The 24,069-nt window shown below is 47.2% G+C and overlaps 1 protein-coding gene across 8 annotated transcripts in view; it reads right to left on the reverse strand.

Moving 5' to 3' along the window:
• Positions 1-20,472: 20,472 nt before the first annotated feature.
• Positions 20,473-24,069, reverse strand: part of ADARB1 (adenosine deaminase RNA specific B1) — a 136,355-nt gene continuing 132,758 nt past the window's right edge. For 5 of the 8 annotated variants that reach the window (XM_050784424.1, XM_050784425.1, XM_050784422.1 and 2 more), the window contains 2 exons: positions 23,669-23,847; positions 20,473-22,675 (listed from right to left, as the gene is read on the reverse strand). In XM_050784424.1, the coding sequence (XP_050640381.1) occupies positions 22,496-22,675; positions 23,669-23,847 (359 nt within the window). In that variant the 3' untranslated portion in view covers positions 20,473-22,495. The remainder of the gene's footprint in view (positions 22,676-23,668; positions 23,848-24,069) is intronic. The other 3 variants (XM_050784426.1, XM_050784427.1, XM_050784429.1) reach the window with 1 other exon arrangement.

Genomic DNA, 24,069 nt, shown 5'->3' on the forward strand with positions numbered 1-24,069 from the left:
GAGAGTGATGGTGAACCCGCAGAAAAACAAACACAGAGGATGCTGAGTCCCAGGAGAGAAAAGGCAGATGACACATAAAAGAGCAGCAACAAGGCTGAGAGCCAACTCCTTACAACACTGGGTGCTGGGAGGCGCCACAATATCTCAGAGCACTTGGGGAGAATACTGTCAATCTAGACTTATGTTATCCGCAAAACTATCTTTTAAAAATAAGAGGAAAACACAGATTACTTCCAGACAAAGAAAAACCAACACGGTTTATCATAAACACATCTCCGTAAAGGACCTTTGAAGATGAAAAATAATCCCAGAAGGAAAGTTTAAGACACAAAAAGAGATACTGAAGCAAGGGAACATAAACATGAATAAAGTTAAACTCACTGTGTTAATTAATAATCATAACACAACTAACAGCGATATCCCTGCTTGCTGGGGTGAGAAAAACAAGGTACAGCAAACTACCTTGAGTAGTCTGAGAGCAAACTACCCGAGTTTCACAAACTCTGGATGTTTAAGAAGAATGAAAAAAGACTGAAGACACTGAACAGCCTTAGACTTTTTTTTTTTTTAAAGAGATGGGGTCTCACTCTATTGCCCAGGCTGCAGTGCAGTGGCACGATCATAGCTCACATAGCCTAGAATTCCTGGGCCCAAGCAATCCTCCCACCTCAGCCTCCTGAGTAGCTAGGACTACAGGTGCATGCCACCACACTCAGCTAGATTTTTCTTTCCCCCTCCATATTTTGTAGAGACAGGGTCTCACTATGTTGCCCAGGCTGGTCTCGAATTCCTGGCTTCAAGTGATCCCCTCACCTCAGTCGCCCAAAGTGCTGGGATTACAAGTGTGAGGCATTGCTCCTGCTACTTTAGACTCTTAAAGTTTTCAGATTCCCCACCAAAACAACAGGAAGAGAGTATAATTCTCAAAGTAGAGTGAAGGAGTGAAAGTGGGATAAGCAGAAAGAATCAATCAACCAAGAGAAAGGGTAAGAAAGGAGAAAAAACAACAAAAGGATAAATTAGAAAACACAAAATAGAGAGGTATAAACAATCCAAATACATCAGAAATCACAATAAATCTAAATAGATACAACTTCTGATCAAAGGCACAATTATGAGATTGGGTTTTTGGAAGCTGAGTTATGTGCTGCTTACGGGAGGCTCACCGCGCAGCCACTGCCAGGGGTGATGAACAGATGGGCAGGTCCTGCCCTACTGCGGACTGTGTGGTTCAACTCAGCATGGGGACTTGAGGATTTTTCAGAGGGGGCTCCTCATGGCCTCCACAGTGAAGGAGACAATGAAAGTTATCACCTAACTCCGGGGGCGGTACTTGGATTGTTACAAACTGAAAGGACTGAAACAACACTGTCTGAGTGTGATGACTGGGTTCTCTGCTTGGAGCCTCACCAGGCCAATGGCAAGGCGATGCCCAGGCTGGGGTCTTGCCTGAGGGTGTTGGGGAGGCAGCAGCAACCAGGTTCCCTAAGGTTGTTGGCAGAAGCCAGCTCCTTCAACGCCAGCAGGAGCAGCAGCAGCCAGTCTCCCCCATGCTTCGAGTCCCCGCCTTCCCCTCCTGCCCCTCTCTCCTGCTGTCAGGGACTCACACCGCCCGGAGGATCCAGGCTCATCTACTTTAAGATCAGCTGATTAGGAATCTTCATGACATTGGCACAGGTCCCTCTTGCCAAGCAATGCAGCATCTTCACGGGCGATCTCACTTCTGGGATGGCGTTCACCAAGGCTGGAATTCTGCCGCCCACGCCTAGGAACAGAGCTGCTGGCCCTCCCTCTCAGATTTCCTGAGGGACAGAGCTGGAGACCCGAGCAGAGGTCAGACTCAATTCCAGAAAGGGAGCTTCATTAACCCTTTACTCACAGAGACCAATGAACCAGTGGGGTTTTTGGTTTTAAACATGCAGAAAAATATCATTTCCAAGTATAGTTCCTCTTCTTTTATCACCAAACTGCCCTGTCCTGCATTTATTCTGACACTGGGAGTCAGGTTGAGTCAGGAAGCAAAGGCTGCAGGCGGCGGCGCAGGTGTGCCCCACACTGGAGGACAGCTTTGTCCTTCTCTCTGTTGCAGGTGTTCATCGGTACCAAGAGGAAAAGTGCCTCCGAAGACCTGTCAGGTGTCCTTAATCAATCGATTTTCTGATATTCATCAATAGCTCATTGATCAGTAGCATAGAATCCTAACACAATTGGATTTGGCAGGACAGCATCAGAGTGAGCACCGGCTCTGGCTTCAGCCCCACCGACGTGAATCCATGCTCAGCCCTAGCCCCTGTGTGAGTTGGAGCTATTTGCTTCTCTAACCCTAGTTTCTAAAGCTGTAAAATAAAATAGGGTGATTTCGTGGGCTGTCACACAGATTATGTGTGAAAATTCATGTTAAATGCTTACTACGGAGTCAGGAACATTAAGAAAGAGTTCAATAGATGTCAGCTACTGAGTATTATTACTAAAAATAACACATCTGCCGAAATTACAGCTTTTTAAACAAGTCAACTATGGTAAAAATAAGTATCGGGCTGATGAGTGATGTTTTCTGCTCAGCGTCATACATATTTTCTTTCTTTCTTTTATAAGATCCATAACTTGCTTGCATTAGCGGTGTGGTTTTAGTTTACAAACTTCTGGACAGCCTGAAACTCCCAATTCTCTTGAACCACCTTAAACACAACCCTTTTGCAAACAATCCTTTAAACATTCTTGTGAGTTTTGATAACACAGAGTCTGCTGTGACCCAGTAATCCTACTCCTGGGGATGCAGCTTAAGAACAAGAATCTCACCTGAAACAAAACCACCACGAAGATGTTCACTTTGGCATCACTTAAACGAAAAAACAAGTATTTGACTAAATGTGCAATAATGGAGATATTTTAGTAAATTACTGTACCTCTCCTAAATACACGACTAGGCAATATTGAAAAGTACAATAAAGTTAGGAGGCATATAGAAAGGTATCTGACTTGAAGTGAAAGGGAGAATATTAAAATAACACAAGTAACACTTTTTTTTTTTTTTTTTTTTTGAGACTGAGTTTTGCTCTTGTTGCCCAGGCTGGAGTGCAATGGTGCAATCTCAGCTCACTGCAACCTCCGCCTCCTGGGTTCAAGCGATTCTCCTGCCTCAGCCTCCCGAGTAGCTGGGATTACAGGCATGCGCCACCACGCCCGGCTAATTTTGTATTTTTAGTAGAGACAGCGTTTCTCCATGTTGGTCAGGCTGGTCTTGAGCTCCCGACCTCAGGTGATCCACCCGCCTTGGCCTTCCAAAGCGCTGGGATTACAGGCATGAACCACCACGCCCGGCCACAAATAACACTTTGATAACCATTTGATGCCTCCATGGAATGCAAGGCGTGTGCAAACCTATACCAGTGTCATGTGGGTGGGCTACAGAGGCCTGCCTTATATTTAGGCTTATCTTTAATATTGCTGGTTGCTTGTTTCAAGAAATTTAAAGAGTACTTTCTGATGATTACATTGCCATTGTCATCTGTCGTGATGTATCCATGAGATAAGACTGTCCTGAGCACTGAGCGGTTGGGCTAGAGACCCCCTCTAAAGCCATACACAGTTAGGACTCGCTGCACATGACCCCAAGGTTCATCCACAGATGGGTGTGGGCACAAACTGCCTCCCCCATGCTCCCAGCAGGTCCCTCGACCCTCTTCTCTCCACGCGGAACAGAAGACAACTCCAGAAAGGTGAACTGGCAATGTCTGCCTTAAAAAAAGCAGGAAGGCAAAAAACAAAACAAACAAAAACAAAACAAAACAAAATGCTGTCAAGCCCCAAGCCATCACAGAATTAACTTTCGGGGCGGAGAGAAGTCAGCTGGGGCCGGCTGAGGCTGTCCTCTCCACCCCATTACTCTCACCATTAACGGGGAGGATTCGGACTCAACTGCACATCCAAAGTTTCTGTAAATAACCCATTTCTGTTTGAAGCAGATTCCCCTGCCATTAATTCAGGGAGGGTTCACAGCATGCTGCAGTTACTTTGCTTTGTGAGTTAATGTCCCATAAGCTCAAACTTGTCACCAGGCTAGACACAGAGGACGTTTACCTCGCCCTCTCGACTGGCTGTCCTAAAACACCTGCTCCTGTGGGCGCTGGTGGCTGTTAAGGGTCATTGGGTTGGGGAGCTGAAGGGGTGCTGCTTGCCCCACTTTTCTCCCCCATCTGCCCTTCCCACACCCTCTTATGGCCACACCAGAAGGTCACACTGCTCTTGGCAAGTACTGCTTGGCTACCACTGGTTATTCAGGGCCCCAGGGCTCTTTAGTCAGCAAGTGGTGAATCTTACCAGGACAAGGGCCCTTCCTTTCAGGGCATCAGGTTCCCTTCTGGTCCAGTGTGTGTCTAAAAATGTCAACAGGGACCAAGGACCTGGACTAGGCGCTTTAGGACTCTGCTTGGCGACTTATTCTACTATGGCTGAGCTGGTATCCAAGTTGCAAGACAAAGTCTTCTTTATTCTGTCCTCAAGCAGAAGAAAGGAGTCTCACCTGGAGCTGTGAACTGCACTGTCTGGGGTTGGGGAGGGGTGACACAAGCACTCCCTCGGCTGCCCCAGCGAATGTCTCAATGGGTCTCGTGTACCTCAAATCCACTGGCTCCAAGCTCAGCACAGCACCAGGACTTTCCCAGGAATTGCAGTCCTTGCGGGCTAGACTGCCTTGCAAGTTTCTTGTGGACCCCAGAACACTTTAACCCATGGTGGCAGGGCTTGCTGGAACTCAAGGTTCCAACCACTAGGATGGATGATTCTCCTCTGGCTAGGGCTGGTCTAATGCTCTCTCCATGGGCACTGGGTGAGTTCTACCCCGTGTTGCTTTCCACTGTGACAGGGCGGCAATGAGTTCCAACACAAACTCCCACAATCATTACACTCTCCCTCCCGAGGAACATGACTTCTCTCTCCACACCATGTAGCCACTGGCAAAGATGGGGGAGAGGTGGTGTAGGTGATCCAAGACTGTCTTTCCTACCTTCTTTAATGTCTCTTTCTTAATATGATGCTAAAATCAGATACTTTGATCACTCACCTGACTTTTGGTTCTTAAGAACGTGCTTTTTTTGTGTGGACAGTTGTTCAATTTAGTATTCTTGCAGGGGGCATGATGGCTCAAGGCTTCCATTTGGCCATCTTGCTGCCAAACATTTTAATTAATTTTGCTGAGATACGGTTTACTACCAAAAAGTAAATAAATAACCAAAACAAAACTCTGTACTCCTAGGTAGGTAGGGCATCCCTGGGTCTTGGGTGGGGTCTTCTCAGTGATCTACCCCTCCCCCAAAGAATAGGGGCTCTCTAATGGCCTGCACGAGGCATGTACTCCTGTTTCTTCTCCAGGAATAGAGGATAATTTTTGTTCCTTTCACCCAGCTGCAATAGTTTTCACCAGTGTCCTGAGGGTGACAGTATTTGTTCTCTTTCTCCTGTAGATTAAAGGGGGAAAGGATCCTGCCTTGTTCTGGAACCTCCTCTCAGTGGGTGCTATTCCTTTCCTCCAAGCTGCCTCTGAACTCTCTTGAAGTAGACTCTAGGGAGAAAAGACCCATGTATGCTTCCCTCATACCCACAGCTTAGGGGCCCCCACATTCTCTTGCTAGTTCTCACTTGGCCTCCATCAAATGTATCTTAACTTTCTTCTATGCCTGACTGCATCTGCCCCGGCTAAGCATGTGCTGATATCCCTTAGGTCCCAACAGGCATCTACTTCTCCTCAGAGCTGGGCTGGTGGTTGTCTTACAATTTCAGCTCTACGAGTGGCTCAAGAAGGTTCACAGATTTGCAATTTGGCTTGATTTTTTTGTTGTTGCTGCTGCAAGGGTGGAAGTGACTTTCTTTCCAGTTGTCCATCCCTGAGCTGAAACTATCAGTAAAACTTTCAAAAGGTGCTTGTTCTACTTTATCCAGCATCTAGGATGTTATAGCAGGAAGGTCTTCCGGTTATCCTTGTCCACTCTTGTCAGAAGTAAAATGCTTGAGTTTTAAAATTCATGTTTTTTCTTGATTTTGAAGTCACAGATTCAACTGCTATTTCACTAATAATTACCTTAAAATTGTTGAAGTGCATATTTAACGGTTGTTTTCCATCAATATGGAGAATTTATCGGTATTCAAACCCTCACTCTGAGGAATCAGGGACACGGCAGTCCCACTGACTCCCTCTGTCCCGCTGTCCACACTTCCTATTTGTAACTCCTGATTGTTAATCACATGAGACACCAATGGTTATTTAGATGTCACTATAATTATTACTGGCTTCTTTGCTTACTTTTTAGGCTTTTTTTTAAAGGGCTATCTCAAGTTCACAGCAAAACTGAGAGGAAGATACAGAGATTTCCCATATATCCCTTCCCCTGACACATGCACAGCCTCTCCCATTATCAACATCCCCCAGCACAGTGGTACATTTGTTACAACTGATTAAGCTACATAAATGTGTCATCATCACCCAAAGCCCACAGTTCACAGCAGGGTTCACTCTTGTTGTTGTGCATTCTATAGATTTTGGACAAATGTATAATGACATATATCCACCACTATAGTGTCATAAAGAGTATTTTTACTGCCCTAAAAATCCTCTGTGCTATGCCTATTCACTCCTCCTGCTCTCAGATGCCTGACTCCTGCTAGTCTTTTTACTGTTTCCACAGTTTTGTTTTTTTTCAAAATGTCATATAGTTGGAATCATACAATATATAGCCTTTTCAGATAGACTTATTTCACTTAGTAACATGCATTTAAGGTTCCTCTATGTCTTTTCATTACTTGATAGCTAATTTCTTTATAGCACTGATTGATATTCCATCGCCCAGATGTGCCACATTGACCTACTGAGGGAAGGACATCTTGGTTGCTTCCAAGTTTGGCAATAATGAATAAAGCTGCTATAAACACCCGTGAGAAGGTTTTGTGTGGACCTAAGTTTTCAGCTCCTTTGGAGCGCAATTGCTGGACCGCATGGTAAGATTACATTTAGTTTTGTAAGAAACTGTCAAACCATCCTCCAAAGTGGCTGTACCATTCACATTCCTACCAGCAAAGAATGAGCATTCCTGTGGCTCCACATCCTCACCAGCGTTTGGTGTCGTGAGTGTTCTGGAGTTTGGCCATTCTAATAGATGTGTAGTGGTATCTCATTCTTGCTTTAATTTGCACTTTCCTCTTAAGGTTTGCAGCATCTTTTCATACGCTTATTTGCCATATGTATATCTTCTTGGGTGAGGAGTCTGTTAAATTATTTGCCCATTTTAAAAATCAGATCATTTTCCTATTGTTGAGCTTTAAGTCTTTTGTTGATTTTAGATAATGATCCTTCATCAGATGTGTCTTTTGCAAACATATTCTCCCAGTCTATGACCTGTCTTTTCAGCCTCTTGGCTTTATCTTTTGCAGAGCAGTTTTTAATTTTAATGAAATCCAGCCTATTATTTCCTTCATAGATGTTGCCTTTGGTGTTGTACCTAAAAAGTCATCACTAAACCCAAGCCATCTAAGTTTTCTCTACTATCATTTTCTAGAAGTTTTGTAGTTTTGTATTTTACATTTAGGTCTATCATCTATTTAGAGCTAACTTTTGTGAAGGGTTTATGATTTGTGTTTAGACGCTTGTTTTTTTGTTTGTTTTTTATGTGAACATCAAGCGCCATTTGTTGAAAATACTATCTTTTGTCCATTTTATTGCCTTTGTACTTTTGGCAAATATCAGTTGACTGTATTTATGTGAGTCTACTTCTGGACTCTCTATTCTGCTCCATTGAGCTATTTGGGAAACAGCTTGCGTTAGGCTAGACACGCCAGACCTCCTCATCTGCCAAGGCCTCTTTCCTGGGAGCCCCACTCCTTGATTCTCAGCAGTTTATATTCAGGGTGGAGAGGTGCTGGGTCACAGTGCCGGACAGCCCCACACAGCCATGTTCCTCTGGGCCACAATCACTCAGCATTTGCTCCTCACTACCCAGCAGACCCAGCTGCACATCGATCTGACTGCCACTTCTTTCACTGTACTTTCTTTATCCAGCCAAAACTCCACCCCAGTCAAGACTCAAGGTGTGAGTTCCACCTTGACCCCCTGACGACCAACCAAGGGGTGGCTGGCCAGGCTTTACTGTCTGTTTTGCAGAGGAGAAGGCTGACTGAGGTATATGGGAGCAAAACTTTGAGACCAGGTACCTTGATCTCCAGACCAGAGCCCTTCCACTGTCACCTGTTTCTCCCTGAGAGGTACATGCAGTGCAGGGTCCCTTGAGATAGCCCCTCCCTGCCCTCCAAATTGTCCCAGTGCCCTGAAGCTCTGTCCACTTTCAGGATTCCTAGGGCTGGATGGGACTGAGAAGCCAGGCTTCTGTTCTGACGTCACTGACCTCATGGTGCACGGTGTGTCCTGTGTGAATCCCAGGACTTCAGTGCCACCCCTTCTTGCCTAGGCAAGGGCTTGACATGAGGGATGCACAAGCTCACCTGAACCACCAAGGAGCTGGGGTGGGAGAGCCTGCCCTGAGGCAGGGACAACGGGGTGGCCCCTCCTGGCTGCTGCCACACTCACTGGTCACTCCAGGCATGTGCCTGGTTTATGAACAAGTTATCCAGGGCATTTTGCTCTCCAGGGCACAAACATACTTCTCTACTACTTAAACAGAGGTAAATTTAAACCACTTAAAAGTGCCTGCAGCACAGTTCTCTCACCTATTTTTTCCCTCAGTTTTGTCGCAGAAAGAGGAGGCACCAAGGAGGCAATTGCAGCAAAAATGAGTGACAACAATGAATTCTAAGACGGAGGCTTGTCCCTTCAAAGATCAAATCAGATTTGTCCATGGCAATGTTTGTCTTCAACTTAAACACAGACAGGTAATCCTCAAGAGATTACTTCCACCTCAATTCACACAGGACAGGTGATGGGAGGCGATAAGAAACTGTGTCATATCCCCAAATACACTGCATATTGACCCACAGATGGGTGAAAGGGGGAAGTGACAGGGGTGGGGAGCTCTCTGCTTGGCAAGTGACAATATTCAACAGACAGTCAGCATTTTTGCTCTAGAATAGCTACATATAAAGCAATTTGACATGTGCCAGGAAGAGGCGATCTTCTGCTCATCCTTTCAATGATTTTTTAAAATAAATGACTTTATAGGATTACTTAGCATGAACTGACTGTTTATGAGGGAAGTTCTAGAATAAATAACAATGTACTCATAAGAAATTGATTTTTTTTTCTTTTATAGAAGGTAAACACCCAAATGAGATGGGTTTGCTATCTCACCGGGACACCCAGGCATCCATGCTAAGCTGATTAGTTCTGGGCAAAAGGAGAAAAACAAATAATAGTTTGAAGGTCGCCCTCCTCTGATTTTGCGTAAAAATATCCGGGCTCTGCATAAGCCTTTCTGTCCTCATTCTCCAGTTCAGCTGCTTGAGGTTTGCTTTTCTGAGAAGAAATGTGTTCTCCATATAAATGAGGCTTGGGCGTGGACAGTAAGGACACACACACGGCACAGAGGCCTTGGCCTGGCCCTCCAGCCCCAGGAAGGGCCCTGCAGCTCAAATGATATTCAGTGACCTGCCTGCTGGTTTACCACACTGGCTGGTGCCAGGCCTCCGGGGCAAGCAGCCTGGGGTTCACTCTAGTGTCTTGAGAAGCTCAGAACTGGCTGTAAGTCCACCACTGAGTGCTCTGGCTTGGGGTGACTTACCCCTTTGCAGATGAAACCTGAGAAAGAGCACCCCATCCTCAAGGCAGCCCCGGAGTCCTGCAGCCGGGCTGGGCTGGAGAAGAGGATCACAGGCAAGCGGGCTATATGTTTTTGGTTTTGCTCCTAATCTCTGCATTTTAAAAACCTGTAACTCCTCATATGCGTTTGGCTCATAATTCAATTTTTAAATTATAGAGTTGTTTTGTTTTATACAAAGGTTGTGATTTCTGTCCTAAATATTGATCTTTACAAAAAAACAAAAAAACCTTTTGGTCCTCCTTTACATGTCCACATTTGTGGCTCCTTCCACTGTGGCCACACCAACTTCTGCCTCCACCATCTGGGCACCCCTCACCACTCATCCCCGACATGGCCCCAACCCCCAGCCCTCTCTCTGCCCCAGCCCCTCCGTGCGCCTGGCATCACCTCAGGCCACCTGGGCCCTCTGGCAGTTACCCTCGAGTCCCCGTGGTGACTGAGACCCCCAAGGCAGGATCCGTCTCCAGTTTAGGAAAAGCTCTAGGAACCAGAGGTAACTCTCAAAGGAGCACCCATACCTGTGGCCTAGGGTACATGGCGGGGACATTGCGGGACTCACCTGGAAATGAACACGGTAAAGATGGACGCCTTCCGCTTCCGACTTCCGCTCTGCTGCTTCTGCCTCTGCCTCCACAAAAGGATGAGCCTTTGCCCCTTTGGAAGTTTTGGTCGTTCCTGAACTTGATTCGGCTTCTGTCACAAAATTTGACCCTAGTGCCATCTACTTTGCCTCTTGAAAGTCTTTTATGCTTACCTCGCCCGATTCTCTACAACAAAAAGGTTTAAATGGGGTCAAAAACTTAAAATTTATTTTGTGACCAAAAGCTTTTTTTTTTTTTTTTTTTTTTTTTGAGACAGAGTCTCGCTCTGTCGCCCAGGCTGGAGTGCAATGGCCGGATCTCAGCTCACTGCAAGCTCCGCCTCCCGGGTTCACGCCATTCTCCTGCCTCAGCCTCCCGAGTAGCTGGGACTACAGGCGCCCGCCACCTCGCCCGGCTAGTTTTTTGTATTTTTTTAGTAGAGACGGGGTTTCACCGTGTTAGCCAGGATGGTCTCGATCTCCCGACCTCGTGATCCGCCCGTCTCGGCCTCCCAAAGTGCTGGGATTACAGGCTTGAGCCACCGCGCCCGGCCTTCCAAAAGCTTTTAACATCTCTCTCCTGCGTTCTTTTCACAAGAACATTTCAGTTTTTCAGAAAACATATGTATGTTACAAACTGATAGACAACTATTAACACATGAAGACATTTGATTGAAACTGCCTTGTTAATGAGAAGAGTGGGGCTGTTTTTCCAGCCAATTGGTTCCCACACCCAAGGAACAAGAGGACTCAGCTACAGTGAGGCAGGCTTCAGTCTCAAGTATATTTCTCTCATCATTTTTATAGACCATGCCAGGAAACTTTGTTTGCGTGAATATGTAGATAAGGAGGTATAGTATAGCAATGGCCCTCAATTGTGTTCTGAACTCTTCTGAGTTATAGTTCCCAAATCAGATGATGATCTGAAATTTTAAAATTGTAAAAATTATTTTAATGCTTTATCAGCTATCAACTCAGTTTTTCATTCAAGTGTTTTGAAAGCAAAGGATTAGAGACTACTTGACTTGCAAAATGATATGTCATCCAGTCAGTCTCAATTTCTGGAACATTTACCAAGAGGCTGTCCTCGTCTCAATTTATCAAGGGACTGTCATTTATCCTTGATTCTCTGTCACCTTATTTAATCTAATATAGTTTGAGGGGTTTGGGAACATTAAAATGTTGTTAATTTCATCGCTTTTTGGGGCCAATTTAATATTTTTGATAAAATGCTTTTATTATACTATTATTTTAAATGTGTTTTCATTGAATCCTTGGAGTTGCAGATGTAGTTCATTCTATTTATGGCAAATGTCCTCCATATACCCTAATCTTCCTCCTCAAACCAGTGAACCAAATTAGAAAATTTTCATCAGGAAAAGTCTGACCTACTTTTTCAATTGAAATAAAAGTGTTAGCATGCTTTTACAAGGATATTAAAAAAAGAAAACCACTGAGAAATAAATTATAGAGGACATCTTATTAAATTACTGAAGGCAATAAAGTTATGATTTAAGACGTGTAGAGCTAATATAATTGACCCACTTTATGATATGCCATTACAAGAAAATACATCTATATACCACTTTTCTTACTTAATTTGTAGCACTTTAATGAAGCCTGTGGGCAAATGTTCAGGTCATGTTCTAAGTGAGGACTTGTGTGTATTTGTTTATTGAACATTACTCTCAGGAGCAAAACACTAAATAAGAATCAACTACAGGCCAGGTGCAGTGGCTCACACCTGTAATCCTAACTGTTTGGGAGGCCAAGGTAGGAGGATGATTTGAGCCCACGAGTTCAAAACTAGTATGAGCAAGATGGCAAGACTCTTCCCTACAAAAAATTAAAAAATTAGCTGGGTGTGGTAGCATGCACCTGTAGTCCCAGCTACTCAAGAGGCTGGGGTGGGAGGAGCCCAGGAGTTTGAGACTGCAGTGGGCTACGGTTGTGCTACTGCACTCCAGCCTGGGTGACAGAGACGCCATCTCTTATTTAAAAAATCAAATATAAAAGTCATTTATGAACCCTCCCCCATTAATTCTGCTATGCATTACAGAAGTTCAGGAGGGGCTGTGCAGAGCTGGACCTCAGCCTCTGAGGTGGAGTGCTGCTGCCCTGCTACTGGCACCTGTGAAGGCAGGCAGCGAGACTCCAAAGCAACCTGCTGATGAGAACCAATAGCAGCCTTGCAGTTGTAGAACCACTGTGGCTGAGCAGCAACAGCAAGCAAATGGCAGGAAATCACCTTCTCCCTCATCCTGTCTGCCATGGTCCCTCTTGTGCTACCTTTGGCAGAATATAAAGCCAGCAGAGAATGGGAAAATCATATTTGCAGGGTCCCAGTCCCAATATTACAAAGCAGAACATAAATATTGGATTTGGAATTGACAGATAAAGCTTCATAACTGACCCAAGTGGTAGATAGTATGAAAGGTCCAATGTGTGTTCACTCTAGGTTCTAGAAGGAAAGCAGCAATGCAATGAGGAAAACTAACAAGTCCCATAGCTGACAAAGTGTAAGGTGTGTCTGCAGTATTATGAGTATCTAAGAATATTCAACTTATCCATAGACAATAAGAGAAATGAGCAGACAGGCCAGTAGCCTGTGAGACACATGAGCCAGTAGACTGTGGAGAGGAAATGGGAGCATCAGAGGTATTCAGTATTCATGAAGCATTCAGTATTCACGAGGCATTCAGTATTCATGAAGCGTTCAGTATTCATGAGGTCAGACAAAATTATCCACGGGTTATTGACTTCTATTTTGGCCCTACTGTTTTCTGCCTGGGACAAGCAGATAAAAGCCCTAATTCATTTAATCTATTAGAGTTAGTCAAATTCTCAACAGAGTCAATTTTAACATCTTACCACTTCCCTGATTAACAGATTTCATAAAGATTAACATAAAATCTTTGACCTTTGTTCATTAGAAAAATAATGGAGATTCCTATCTCTGCCCCAGTAAGACAGCAACTTAGACATACTCTCATATACTTGCGTCTCCATGTCACTCTGGCCTTATCACGTTGATATTACCCAGACTAAATTCTGGGTTATTAAAGATGTGTGTTGTCTTTCTTTCACTTTAGCTTTCTTTTATTTTGAGACGGAGTCTCACTCTGTCCCCCAGGCTGGAGTGCAGTGAGGCAATCTCGGCTCACAGTGCAACCTCTGCCTCCCAGGTTCAAGAGATTCTCGTGCCTCAACCTCCTGAGTAGCTGGGATTACAGGTGCCTGCCACCATGCCTGGCTAATGTTTTGTATTTTTAGTAGAGATAGGATTTCGCCATGTTGGCCAGGCTGGTCTCAAACACCTGAGCTCAGGCGATCCACCCACCTTGGCCTCCTAAAGTGCTAGGATTAGAGGCATGAGCCACCACGTCTGGCCTGACTTTAGCTTTTTAAGAACCACCACAAACTTACCAAGTACTGATTTTTCCATTGTAAACCTCTTGTAAGATTTCCTAAATTTTGTTTCTCAATTTAAGCATCTCATGCAAGCCTGCTTCCCAGGTGGCAAAGCTCTGAGATATGGTATGTCTGGGAACTTTTTAAATTAATTTAGAATATATTTATTTAATGTCTGCAGCATAGCAGGCTTGTACCAAGTGAATAGCCAGGAACAAACCAAGGCCTCTCACCCCCTGCATTTCATAGGGGGACAAATAAACAAATGCAAACATCGTTAATCAGTGCTAGGAAGGAAAATCAACCAGGGAGAGCAACATAAGATTCAGCTGATGTATAAAGTGCTTGTTTCCACAAAAAGTGCATTTAAAATGACTAAGGAAGTAAATGATTGCAATTTTAAAACCTTCCTGATATTTTTCTTATTTTCTTTAATTTGGACAATTTACATTTTACAGCACTAAAAGTTGTTGCTTTTGAGTGAAAAAAATCCCATGAGTACTTAAGAGTACCAAATAAATGGCATTTTAAAAAGTCTGTGCTAGCACTTTTAAAATCTTATGAACATTTGCAAACATACAATTACCAACACTTGGCCGGTATTGTTTCATCCGGATCTTCTTGTCTTCTCCATTAATGGAGCTCCCTGTCCCTGTGTTTTTTGTTGTTGTTTTTTTGAGACGGAGGCTCGCTCAGTCGCCCAGACTGGACTACAGTGGCGTGGTCTCGACTCACTGCAACCTACGCCTCCTGGGTTCAAGTGATTCCTCCTGCCTCAGCCTCCTGAGTAGCTGGGACTACAGGCGCATGCCACCACGCCCAGCTAATTTTTGTATTTTCAGTAGAGACAGGGTTTCACCATATTGGCCAGGCTGGTCTTGAATGCCTGACCTCATGATCTGCCTGCCTTGGCCTCCCAAAGTGCTGGGATTACAGGTGTGAGCCACCTTGCCTGGCCTCTGTGGCTGTTTTAAGGCCATCTCAGACACATCCTTTCCTCTGTGATGCCTTCAGTTTGTGGGTGTGATGAAGTCCATGAACATCATATTAGCCAGATGTTAGCACTTCTATAAGCCAAATATTTTAGTATTTCTATATTTTCTTTTTTGTTACCCTCTCCTTTTCCATGTGGTTTTCCAATGGGAAGTTCATTCCATTATTTAGCTCATCTGTTGGGTTTACTCCTTCAAATTCTGCTTGGTTCTGTTTTCTGATCTCTTTTAAGCTGTTTAATTCCTGGACTGTGTTCTAAAATGCTAGAATCTATTGTAATAGAATCTCTGTGCAGTATTACCATTTTGAGCTTGATATAGTTGTGCTCTTCAGATTTCTCATTTCTCCTTATGAGGTCATTTTCCCCTGGAGGCACTGGCTGCTTGGCCCGAAGGCGGGATGAGGGCATAGTGGGAGGTGGGCCAGTAGAAACCCACACTCACTCCTCATCCCTCAGGTCTGGCCTCACAGTTTTTTCTCTTGCAGCTGTACTAGACAGACCAATCTCACCAGTCCTGGAGGGTGGGATGGGGGAGGCACCTGCCAGAGGCTGATTAGTTCCCACCAACTCTCAGTCACTCACCAGCACAGGGCCTTTGCACTGCCTTGATCTGCTCCCAGGGACATCTGGGACCCAGTGGTGTGCTAGTACCTGCTAAACAGGCTACCCTGCTCCAGTGTATGCACATGTGTGTGTACATAAGCTTACTGTACATGTTACAGATAGAAAAGGAGCAGCAACTTAAAAACATGCATAAAATATACAGTACTGTTGTAAATCCCACAGAGCCAGTTTTTATGGAATGATTTCACTGAGTCTTGCTGAGCCCTACATCTGAAGCCAACACAGGGTTGCAGCTGATGAATGAGTGTGGTTCTGACAAGAATGCTGGGGAGGTTTTCACTGATGAGTCAGACAAAGGCGAAGCAGCAGGACCGATGTCAGAGCTTCACTTGTTCAGTGACTGAGTCACTTCTTTGCTTAAGTAGGTAACAGTTTCCAGAGGCTGTGAGACAGTTTCTTCAATTTTCTGTGCCATTCACAATGTAACAGCTACATTTTCAGTTTGATCTGCATCTTCCTCCATCACTTTCTAGGTCTAGAGACAATCACAACAGTGAATCAAACCGAGTCATGGTGTCTGTGGGTATCAGTGGTGTGAAAGCTCCCACCACAACTGACTCCAAGCTACTGATGTGAGTCCCCAAGCGCAGCCTAGGAGGGGTGTGCCCACCATTGCAGAGTATGTGCACGGTAAGAATACAGCTTGTAGTAAAATGCAGCAAAAGGTAGGAAGTGACGAGTTTCGAGTATTTGTTACCTTTGTTTTTAATATAATTCTAAGTTTATAAAATGTAACTTTAAGTAACAGCTGTGTTCACCTACTGGCAGGCCAGGTTCCTGGCACTGCAGCCTCTGGCAGTGGCACGCCAACACCTGGTCCAGTGTTCCGGGCTCGCCAGGCCCCTCTGGCTGACCATCTGCCTTGCAAGCCTTCTCCGTGAGGCCACCCTGATCCCAGTACTTACCACTGCAGCCCGCCCCACTGCACTATCCTCACCTGCTTTTTTTTTCTTCCCAGGCACCATTCCCTGACACTGGCATCTGGTGTGTTATTTGTTTTCCTGCAGAGCAGCAGCTATGTGGGGGAGTCTGTGTTGTGTTCACCAACCTGTTCCAAGCACCTGGAACAGTGCATTCCGGGTTGGCCTTCATTACGCATGTACTGAATAAAAGCTCAAGAACCTCAACATTTACAGTCAGGCTCTACAAGATTCACTATACAGTATCTCGTAAAAAGCAAAACCTTCATCTTACTTGGTCAAATTCGGGACATTTCCCCAATTCCATGATAGAATAATGAGTCCGAGTATTCCATCCGGTGTGGCCCCCGAGGTAGCTCCCGAAGAATCGCTGTTCAAAGGATTTACTCGTCAGGGAGAGGGTTCCCTTCGTTCTTTTCTCTGAAGCTTGTTTTTGCTGCAACATATTTTAACGTTTTTATTGTGGGAAAATGAAATAGTTTCAAAATTGATGCAAATGAGAAAATCAAGTTATCTGTCTGTAATAGTGCTGTTTTTATTATTTGTATGGTGCTTTTGACTTTTCAAAATATTTTCCTAAATTGTTCATTTAATTGTAGAAACATGAGACAAATAGATATGCTTTTTAAAAAGGAACACAAAATCAAAACCATCCCAAATCCCATGTTCACAGACCACGGCCAGACTCCCTCCTTAGCCAGCCTGGCCCACCTGTGCTTGTACAGTACATGAAGCATATATACACTGTCACAGCCACGACACAGAAATGCCGCTTAGCTGCCAACTTTCCACTTAATTTATTGTGACTGTCCTTCCAGTGTTATAACTAGAAATACCATAGTTCTATGGTGGCACTTAGCACCTGCTTTTTTTCACTGCACCCCAGCACCCGTGTCACCGTTGCCTCTTGTTGAGTGTGTAGGTTCTTCCTGTGTTCTATCCGCAAGTAACGTGAGGGTAACGAGTAACATGGGCATGTGTTGTCATCCATTTTATATGCAGGATGAGAGCGGGGCAGCTGCATACTTTTCCTCTACACCACCTTATATATAGGAGAGGTGCCAACATGCTCTCCAGGAAGACGGTGAAGAAGTCAAGAATCTAACAGGGGTGGGGACTGAGGGGAGACTGTCCCAAGTTGGGGAAATGCAAGTAGCACTGGTGCAAGCACAGCAGGTGCAAGACGAGGTGGAGTCAGTGCTGCAACTGTTGGGCAGGACTCAGCCACCTTTTCAGGTTATGCACGTGGGCATCCATCCCCAGGCCTGCTAGTGGAGCTGAAGGCAGACGTAATTTGAAAGGAAAAGAAAGTCTCAGCAACACCAGAGGAGTGAAACATTTTCTTTTTATTGAGAACATCTCAAATCCTTTGTCTGTATTTGACAGCGTCTCATGCTCAGTTCCGGCTGGTCTCGGTGCGAGAGGAAGCTCATGCAGTTGTAACGTGTGGTGTATACACAGATTTACATACAGAGAACACTGAGGATTGCATCTTAGCAACACGTTTCTTGGCCGAATTACATTCATAGAAAGTGTCCAGATTCTAAAATCAAATTAAAAGCATGTAACCCAAAGCCTGAAAAAGCAAACAGCTTTAGGGGCTGACTCCATTAGCGTTCCATAGACTGTGCTTTTAACCGTTCAGTTCATGTTTAATGGCCCATCAGTTCCTTACACACCATTAGCTTATGCTGTGGCCAAAAGAAGTGTTCTTGAGGCTTGGTACTCGTCCCTTCAGACAGTAAACAAGAAAGTGCAGACGGTGCTGCCAGAGACAGGAGGATTTTCACACGAGACTGAAAAAGCCAACACACCCTTACAACTAAAAGTCATGGTCGAGTCGGACCTGCCATCCACCTCCACTGGTCCCTGGCACCCGGTGGGTCAGAGGTTTCTCTAATTCTATTCCCTGGCATCAGCTGAACACTAGAACTCACATGGAAGGCCCCGAGCAACCCGCCGGCCTTGAGGCTGGGTGCACCCACTCCTCAGCCAGGGAGACTGTCACAAAACACGCTAAGGGGCAGAGACGCTGTGAACTGGACAGACACGGAACACAATGCCCTCTCCACTTACACGGTGTGGGGCTGACAAAAAGGAATCTTTCGACCGACTGTATAATTTTACAGAATTTAGAGGTGGGAAAGATGGCCAGTTTTCCTTCTCTACGCCTGGGGCAGACCACCTGCTTCTGGGGTAAAGTATTTGAGAAGGAAAAAGAGCCGCTGTGCATGTGTTTGTTTTGAGACACGGGCAGATCCGGATGTGCCCTCTCCACAGCTTCGCTAATCCCATCCTCAGATCTCCGCACAATGTGAAGACAGAGCCGTCCCCTCCTCAATGTACCTGTGTGAGATTACAAGGAGAGGCACTGTCTTCACGAAGAAAGCCGCGATTCCACAGCCCGGAGATACATAGTTATTTGAATAAAAATAAATTCCGCAGAAATCCATGCCTTGTGAGATACTGGCTTGCGCATTTTAAAATAATTGCTTTTAATTACAAAAATTCCTCAAAAATAGGAAAAGATGATGAAAAGTTTAAATTAAGACTCAGAATCAAAACTGCAGTTCTTTGGCGTCCCTTGCTGGGAAGAGGTGGGCCTGGCCTGTGACCAGGTGATGAGAGCTGAGGAAGGTGGTGAGGACATCCATCTGGACCTGCCGCTGCCTGGTGGCCCCACCTGAGACCTCCCACTAGCAGGACTCTGTCCCTGGCAGAGCTGTACCTGAGTGGTCCTGAGGGACAGTGCCTTTGTGGAATTAATACTTCAGGTTTAGCTAACAAAACAAAACAAAACAGAACAGAAGCCTCCCTTCCCCTACTTGTCAAAATGTCCTCAAAATGTAAGAGTTTCCTTAAAAAATCAAGTTCTTGCTTGTGTCGAATTTTCTGCTAAGTCTCTAAAACCCACATCAAGGACACTGGATGCAAAATGACACGTCAATGAAACAGCTATAGTCTAATGCACACCGAGCGCTCAGAAGGGAGGGATTAAAGTGCTAAGTTCCCTGATTTGTCTCAGGGAGGAGTCAGCATTCTGTATTATTTTTTTCTGATTACAGATGAGCTGTCATAGGAGCAGTGCAGAGCCTCTGGTCCCCTGCACATCATCTTCCTCCCCGCAGCCGTCCCGCCCAGGGCTCCCCGAACCCAGTTCCTCCCCGCAGCCGCCCCACCCTGCCCAGGGCTCCCCGAACCCAACTCCTCCCCACAGCCGCCCCGCCCAGGGCTCCCCGAACCCAGTTCCTCCCCACAGCCGCCCCGCCCAGGGCTCCCCGAACCCAACTCCTCCCCACAGCCGCCCCGCCCAGGGCTCCCCGAACCCAGTTCCTCCCCGCAGCCGCCCCACCCTGCCCAGGGCTCCCCGAACCCAACTCCTCCCCACAGCCGCCCCGCCCAGGGCTCCCCGAACCCAGTTCCTCCCCGCAGCCGCCCCACCCTGCCCAGGGCTCCCCGAACCCAGTTCCTCCCCACAGCCGCCCCACCCCGCCCAGGGCTCCCCGAACCCAGTTCCTCCCCGCAGCCGCCCCACCCCGCGTAGGGCTCCCCGAACCCAACTACTCCCCACAGCCACCCCACCCCGCCCAGGGCTCCCCGAACCCAGTTCCTCCCCACAGCCGCCCTGCCCAGGGCTCCCCGAACCCAACTCCTACCCACAGCCACCCCGTCCAGGGCTCCCCGAACCCAGTCCCTCCCCACAGCCGCCCCCCACCCCGTCAGGGCTCCCCGAACCCAGTCCCTCCCCACAGCCGCCCCACCCAGGGCTCCCCGAACCCAACACCTCCCCACAGCCGCCCCCCCACCCCGCCCAGGGCTCCCCGAACCCAGTTCTTCCCCACAGCCGCCCCCCACCTCCCGCCCAGGGCTCCCCGAACCCAACTCTTCCCCGCAGCCGCCCCGCCCGGGGCTCCCTGAACCCAGTTGCCTCGGCTGCCTTCCTCCTGCCTGGATGGCTTGGGGCGGGACGCCCTGTGCCTGCCCTCAAGGCTGCACGAGTCCACCCCGGAAAGGAGCCACCTCACACGGTCTCAGGGCAGCTGCTCAGGCCCACAGGGTGAGGCACTCACTCACTTGGCGTGGTACAGGGAGCAATCATGCTTACTTTAGCTATTACCTGACAGAAGGGAAAAGCCAGAAATACCGGGTAGTTTTGTATGTATATGGAACATATTAACACTAAACTTGGTAACCAAAATCCACATATTTTTAAAAACTTAGTCCATCTCCCAATCCCCATTAGAAAAAAATACAATTTATCAAGACAAGAATAAAAATGCACAGACTTACAAGGTGTTTTTTCTAGAGTGTGCAAGAGCCTACTTGGGGGAAGGCCAGTGGCAACAGACACCTCTCCTTCTGCAGGTGCAGAACCCCAGCACCGTCTGCCCAAACAAGACCCCACTGTGGTGACAGAGCGGCTGAGACGCCCACTCTGACTGCTTCAGGGAGACAACTACCCTCTTCGGTAGAGGAGAAGGCTGGTGTGGGGCAGATGTTCTAGCCTCTGAACCTGGTCACGTCCCCAACGATGAGCCCTAAGCAGCACCCCTTCCTGCCACGCTGGGAGGAGATCTGTGTGGACACACGTGGATAGGGCTCCCGACATCAGGAGGCACACCCCCCACCAAAGCCACAGTGCTTCAGGTTTTGGGTCTGAGCGCCCAGCGTCCGGTGGGAGCATGATGCCCCTCTGCCCCTGTTCTGGTTTCCTAGGCCCATCACAGACATACAGGTGCCAACACCCTGGATTTCACTGTGGCAGGTGTGTGCTGTAGGGTAGTCTGCACCAATCTCTGCCCATGGCCCCAGGAGACCCACCTGAGCACCGTCCAGAGCCTTGGAGCTGGGCACTGCACTGGCGAGCAGAGCACTTCTCTCGGCTCCTCTTTCATCCTGAGCGGAGGCAACAAGGCACCGGGTGCAAATCTCTGAGCTCGGTGGAGGTGGTCCACACAGGGCCCTGGCCCGCCACGCTCCTGACCTCCTGGGCTGGCTCCCTCTCTCGTGGGGCTGTCCCGTGCACTCTGGGTGCTGGGCAGCCCTGAGCTCCTCTGTCGGGACCGTCAATGTCTGGTCTACACTATACCAGCAGCACGTGGTCTCACCAGCTCTCACTTGGATGCTTTTAATTTTTCAAACATGTCTTTGATAAAGCTGGAAACAATAATTTAAAAACATGCCTGCTATGTCATTTTCCAAGAATGATTATCTACTGAAATCATTCTACTTCCATTCTGTGAAGGCCTTTGGGCAGTCATCCACATCCATTCAATTCGGAGGAAGGAACAGAGGGAACTTAGGCCATGTATTGTGCAGTAGCCCTCCTGATTCCTTCTAGTCCATAAAAGTTAAATATCCTTTAAAAAACCTGAATGAATGGCCAGCCTGGGGTTACTGGCCATGTTTTATCTGTGATTACTTAGAAGTAAACTGAGAAAAGTTTTCCATGATCTGATCCTACAAGGAGTACAGAAGCTTCTAGAGGAGGCTGAGGGCTACAGGGGCCTGGGTCACGACTCTGCAGGACACACAGTCACCACTGCGGGGCCCCGTGTGTGTGACAAGGCCACGCTACCTCATGCTGGGAGTCTGCTCCTCAGGGAGACTGTTAAAACCTAGTGTGTCAAACTACCCAGGGAAGTACCTATGGAGAAAAGAGACCTAAGTTTAGACAGACATGTGGCGATTTCCTTTAGACTACTACTTCCTACCTCTATTTTCCCACCCTCCTCCATATATAGATGCTTTTCTTGCAATTAAAATAATGTGGCATAAAAGTGACCTGACATAATTACTTATTTTATAAACCACATTCCTAGCTCTGAATAAATTATTTATTCAAGAATTTCACACAAAGTAATTTCTATTTTCCTAAACTTAAGGAAGCCCTACTCAGTAGAACTCAATTTCTAAACGTAAACCGAGATTGAAAGCAGTCACTGGACGGTTCAGAAGGGGAAATGCTGCGGCAGAGAGATGCCAGGCGGCGATGCTGGGCCCCGACACACCCCATCCCCTCCCCACACTGCGCACCTGCCCCAGGTCTGATGTGAGATGCTGGGGACAACTGTGGACACCTAGTGGTCCCCTGTGTCCCCCAACTCCTTCCCCAAGGTATGCACCTGCCCCCAGTTCAGATGTGAGGTTCTGGAGGACGACGCTGGATGCCCACAGCCCCCTGCACCCCCCATCATGTCTGCCCGGGTCAGGGCGTGAGTGAGAACTGGTCCTGCTCAGTGGGCTTCTCCACCCAGGCCCCCAGCCCCGCCTTGATGAAGGCTGTGAACAGACGCGCCTTGGCGGCCTGGTACTCCTTTGCCGCCAGCTTGGACTCATGGTACATGTTGGGCTTGGTAATCTTGGAGCGTAGTAAGTGGGAGGGAACCTGTGAAGGGATAGAAAACAAATGCAACTGTTGACGCTGTAACAGATGAAAATAACACCTAATAAGATGCCAAAACATGGCCTTTAGAACTGCATTGGCTTCTGGGGTGAAGCAACCCAGAGGAAGGCGCCTTCTGCCAAGGGCACGGCTCCACACAGAACAAGGTGCCGCACCTCCTGAGGCCTGAGTTATCGCCCAGTTCCAGTCTTGCTAGTCAAACAGGCAGCTACAGACCCCCGAGTTCTGAAGACGTGCTTCTGGGAAACCACCAATAACTGATTCAAGTTTCATTTTTAACTATAAGAAGCACCACTGATGTTACGTGTGTGTTATCACCCTGATGACCTCGGAGGCCTTCCCTCGTGTGACTGGTAGCTCCTTTCTGTGTGGACTGTGGCCTTGCGGCAGCTGGCCTGGGTGCTGCCCCTGTGTGAACAGGACCCTCCTGGGCACTGTCACTTCTGGCTATACCTCCCATGCCAGTGCACAATGCTGGTCTCAGAATAAATCGATGCTATCTACTTGATTGAAGAATAAATACAAACTAGTAATATCCTGACTTACTATATAAGGTTTCATTCTGGGGAAAAAAGGGCCCCACAGCTAATTCAAAAGGTTTAAAAACTCTCATGGAGGGTTATCAGAATCCAGGCAATTTTTGTGTTGCTGAGAAGGAGGGGACAGCAGGGAGACTGGCATAATGACTTTCAATATCTGAGAGTAAGACATGTTTCCACCACACACAGTGGCCTGGCAGTGGGTGTTACTGCAGAAGGGAGGAAAAGAGCTGCCTTTGAGATGGCATTAAGGTTTCAGGGACATGGCCACACTTCTAAGCTAAAACAATCTGAAGGAACAAAAGGTTTCCAAATGATCAATTTAGGAAGCTGTGCATGATGACATGATGAAACAATTTAAGGAGCAGTAGGTGTGAGGACAGACAAGCTATTAGGGAGGTGGAGCCGGCGCATCACGGTGAGGGCGCCTCAGTACCTTGCCGTGCACACGCATCCAGCGACAGTACAACGCGTGCTTACACAGGCGGGACGCGCGGCCCAGCTCATCCTTCCCCGTCGTGGCGTTGATGACCTCAATAGCGGAGTCGCCTACCGTCCAGTTGACGCTGAAGTTGGGGGCCTTCCCTGGCTGCCGTGCTTCTGCATTGCTGATGCCTGAAACGGAAGGCACAGGAAGGCGGTGTGAAGCCCGCATTCACCCCCAGGGAGGGAGCAGCCAGGGGTGGCACACTGTGCTCAGACATGGCCACAGAAGTGCGTGGTGGAGGAATTCTGCCTGCTGAGGAACATACGCAGACTTGAGTGTGCATCTGCCATGGCAGTGGCCTCACACTCTTCCAGTGCCACCAGAACAGAAGCAGTGCTGAGAAAGCCGAA

The sequence above is a fragment of the Macaca thibetana genome, chromosome 3 (genome assembly GCF_024542745.1).
Source record: "Macaca thibetana thibetana isolate TM-01 chromosome 3, ASM2454274v1, whole genome shotgun sequence".
In the NCBI taxonomy this organism is placed as follows: domain Eukaryota; kingdom Metazoa; phylum Chordata; class Mammalia; order Primates; family Cercopithecidae; genus Macaca; species Macaca thibetana.